General features: G+C 50.2%; 1 protein-coding gene across 1 annotated transcript in view; it reads left to right on the top strand.

The window, feature by feature from the left end:
- The window catches only part of dner (delta/notch-like EGF repeat containing), a 100,716-nt gene that overhangs the window by 52,321 nt on the left and 44,203 nt on the right, over nt 1-4,192 (top strand). The window contains exons 2-3 of the mRNA XM_050068042.1: nt 2,136-2,480; nt 2,596-2,693. Coding sequence (XP_049923999.1) covers nt 2,136-2,480; nt 2,596-2,693 — 443 coding nt within the window. The remainder of the gene's footprint in view (nt 1-2,135; nt 2,481-2,595; nt 2,694-4,192) is intronic.

Below are 4,192 nucleotides of genomic sequence, written 5' to 3'. Positions count from 1 at the left end.
AAAAGGGCGGGTACTCTGAACTGCTGTTCGGCGCATAAGCGCAGAGAACAGTCAGGACCCGTTCCCCGACCCGAAGGCGCAGGGACGCAACCCTTTCGTCCACTGGGGTGAACCCCAACGTACAGGCAGAGAGTCTGGGGGCTATCAAAAAACCCACGCCGGCCCTCCGCCTCTCACCCGGAGCAACTCCAGCAAAGGAGAGAGTCCAACCCCTCTCCAGGACTTGGGTTCCAGAGCCAGAACTATGTGTCGAGGTGAGGCCGACTATATCTAGCCGGTAGCGCTCAACCTCTTCCACAAGCTCCGGCTCCTTCCCCACCAGAGAGGTGACATTCCATGTCCCAAGAGCCAACTTCCGTAGCCAAGGATCGGACCGCCAAGGCCCCCGCCTTGGTCTGTTGCCCGATCCACACTGCACCGAACCCTTCTGGATCCCTCTGCGGGTGGTGGGCCTGCAGGGGAACGAGCCCATGTAGCCGGTTCGGGCTGGGCCCGGCCGGACCCCATGGGCGAAGGCCCGGCCACCAGGAGCTCGCCCACAGGCCCCAGCCCCAGGCCTGGCTCCAGGGCAGGGCCCCGGTAACCCTCCGGGCTGGGTACGCCAACTCTTGTTATTTTTCGTCATGAAGGGTCTTCTGAACCGGTCTTCGTCTGACCCTTCACCCAGAACCAATCTGCCATGGGAAACCCTACCAGGGGTGAAATGTCCCCGACAGCACAGCTCCTAGGGTCATTAGGGCACTCAAACTCCTCCACCACGATAAGGTGATGGTTCTCGGAGGAGGTGTCTATAAAATGTCAGAAAAAATAAAAATATCCAACAAAAAAGTCCTGTTGTGTGCCTCGCTGTCCTTGTTAGAACACATTCTGCGGCGTCTGGATGGAGACACTTAGGACGCAGGAGAAATCAGGAGTGACAGATGAAAAAGGTCATGAGCTGGACTCTAATGCTTCTTCTAACCCAGACAAGCCAACGCTGCTGTCCTGTAAAAGTTGATAAACTCAATCCCTGGTGCCGTTTGAGTGCAGATAAGAGCAGCAGACTGTGTAAGGACCGGAGAGTGGCCTTCTGGGACGGTTTGGGACCACTGCGCTTCAGAGCAGAGAGAAAGTTTGATAGAGGCATCGCAAGTAAAAAACCTGAGAGATTAGCACTAATGAGCTGTGACTCGGTCGTGGAGAGAGTGGACTGTTAATGACGCTCTGTTGTTCCGCCTCTCGCTGTTTCTCTCAGACACACAAGTGCACGTTCACATGCTCACACGCACATCTATATGCGGTGGGGGGATTTGATACGAGCATCATTACCATCCTTCTGTTCACCCTCTCTCCAGCCTGGGTTTTTGTTTTTCTCTGGGTTTTATTAAAAACTGTTATCTGAACACATTTAAATCAGACAGCTGGAGCTGCAGATACCTCTGTTTGTTTCAGTGAGTTTGCCAAAAATAAAAAGAGACAGCAGGATTATAAACATTCTTAATCCTAAGAAGGCTCTGAGAGCCAAGCAAAAGACAACACAGTGTTGGGCAGTAAGCTTCATAAGCTCGGCTTTGTCCTCTTTCACCTTCAGCATCCCCAAATATGATCAATTATTGATGAGGGGAAACCAGCATGAAGGAGGCTGTCAGGGTGCATTTTTTCACTGCTGCATGACGGGGGAAACCTTTTTTTGGGACCAAATGCAAGTGTACGTGTGGAGGTATATGTACGCTCATACTGTAGTCTGTGTGTGTGTGTGTGTGTGTGTGTGTGTGTGAAAGAGTGAAAAAAGGGAGAAAGACGTGCAACAATTTATTAGGAACACAGACAAAATGTGATATAATAAATGAGTGGAGTGAGTAAAACAGGATCTGAGTCAGAGCAGCTGAGTAGCATGAGAGAGGGAAATCATCAGTGAGAGTGTGGACCACACTTTCTTGTTTTTAAGGGCCTACTCCTTGACCCATTTAAAACAAAGCCAGATCCCAGGCTCACATTTTGGTCTTTCATTGTGTCACCAAAACTGTGTTCACACAGTGGAGACAGAGGGCATGTCAGAGCAGTCTGGACGACAGAGGTAGAAAAACACAGTCAAATAATGTTTTCTTTTTTGTTCCGACTCTTCCTGTATTTATTTATTTTCTCTGCTCTTTCAGTTTTTCACAGACCCGTGTGCCAGCAGCCCCTGTCTCCATGGAAACTGCAGCCGGAGCGACGGCGGGGAGGAGGGGGAGCCGGCCTACACCTGCGAGTGCACCGAAGGCTACGAGGGGGAGAGGTGTGATCAGATCCTATTGGACCTGCCAGCTGCTGACTGGGACCCCGCCACCCCCTCTGCTCCCGAGCTGGCCACCCCCGTCGCTTCCACCACCGCAGCCGCCACTCAGCCGCAGCCAACCACTGTCCCCTCCACCACAACGCCGCCGCCACCTCCCACCCTGCAGCCATGGCAACCCAAACCTGGGCAGAGGCTGTTGGTGGTGCCATGGGAGGCAGACAGGGTGAGATAACTTCCACACTAAATTTATGCTCCGGCTGGTTTATCTTTAAAATGCATAACCTGTTGTGTGTGTGTGTGTGTGTGTGTGTGTGTGTGTGTGTGTGTGTGTGTTTCAGGTGACGGAGGGTCTGCACTGTGTGAGTCCTGAGCTGTGTGAGCTGACATCAGGAACTCTGACTCTGTCTCTGGAAGTGCCTGAAGAGACAGCCGTAAAGTAAGAGTAACTTTTATGACTGACTGCTCTCCTCTTAAAGTATGTCTGGATTAACCAGCCGGGGGCCCCAGCGAAATGTAACTGTGGGCCCCTATTTATGCCCAGTTTCTCCCACTCTCTTTGCAATGAATCTATCCTGTTGCCTTTAATTACCCATCTGTTGCAGTTTGCACAGCAGACTACAGATGGCAGCTTCATCATGTTTTGCCCAGGGGCTCAAAAACTATAATGAGTACAACTATTGTTGAATACTGTCCTGCTACAGGTTTGTAAGTTTGGGGTGATTTGATTAAATAGATTACACACCATGCAAGAACACTACAAACTAAAATAATACAGGTGTTAATACTATAATTTGACACAGGGCCTGTCCTGTACCATTTGAGTTTACCACAGTGAGCATGAGGGCCCAAGGGGGCAACCTCTGGCTTTGTCCAGTTGTCCAGCCTTGCCTTGAGAACCAGACACACCAAACCAACTTCAGAGACCTAGTGACGATAAAGGCTCCCTGCTGCGTCAACTGATGTCGCTGTGTCTCGGCCCAAAATGTTTAACATGAACAAACTGCAAAGACTACAACTGAAAGTCAACCAGCACATACATTCTGCGCCTGCGTGAAAGAAATAACGTTTGGTTATCTAACATAACCGCAGTTCTTAGAATAATATGAGCGAGGTGTCTCGCTATGGGATGCAGCCTCCTGCAGCCCTGATAGAAGCACTTATCTCAATCCGCCAATCTTGATTGGCCGGTGAAAGGTGTTCATCCGCGCCGCACCCAGTAGTCCTACCTACTATACCGTATATAGTGTGCGCGGATAATTCTCCCTCAATTCAATAAGCAAACCTCTTCTCACCGCCCAGCAAGAAGGGTCGTCTGGCGAGACACCTCGCTCATATTATTCTAAGAACTGCGGTTATGTTAGATAACCAAACGTTCTTCTTCGTAATATTCACTCAGTGTCTCGCTATGGGATATGGTAGCTCCTGTATTGCCAGACAGCTTATCGAACAAGTACCGGCCAGTAGGGAGGGTCCCTGGGTTCCAGTTAGGACTCCAGGACTGCGCTAGCCAGGCACGGCCCTGACACGTCCAGCATATAGAACCGAACAAAAGTCAGAGGCGAGGACCAACTCGCTGCTGAACAAATGTCCTGAACAGACACTCCCCTGAATAAAGCCCAGGATGCGGCCATCCCACGGGTAGAGTCAATCAATCAATCAGTTCAATCAATTTTATTTATAAAGCCCAATATCACAAATCACAATTTGCCTCACAGGGCTTTACAGCATACGACATCCTTCTGCCCTTATGACCCTTGCAGCGGATAAGGAAAAACTCCCCAAAAAAAACCCTTTAACGGGGAAAAAAAACGGTAGAAACCTCAGGAAGAGCAACTGAGGAGGGATCCCTCTTCCAGGACGGACAGACGTGCAATAGATGTCGTACAGAACAGATCAGCATAATAAATTAACAGTAATCCGCATGACACAATGAGA

The sequence above is a fragment of the Epinephelus moara genome, chromosome 2 (assembly GCF_006386435.1).
Source record: "Epinephelus moara isolate mb chromosome 2, YSFRI_EMoa_1.0, whole genome shotgun sequence".
NCBI lineage: Eukaryota > Metazoa > Chordata > Actinopteri > Perciformes > Serranidae > Epinephelus > Epinephelus moara.
This window is presented reverse-complemented; position numbering and strand designations above follow the sequence as displayed.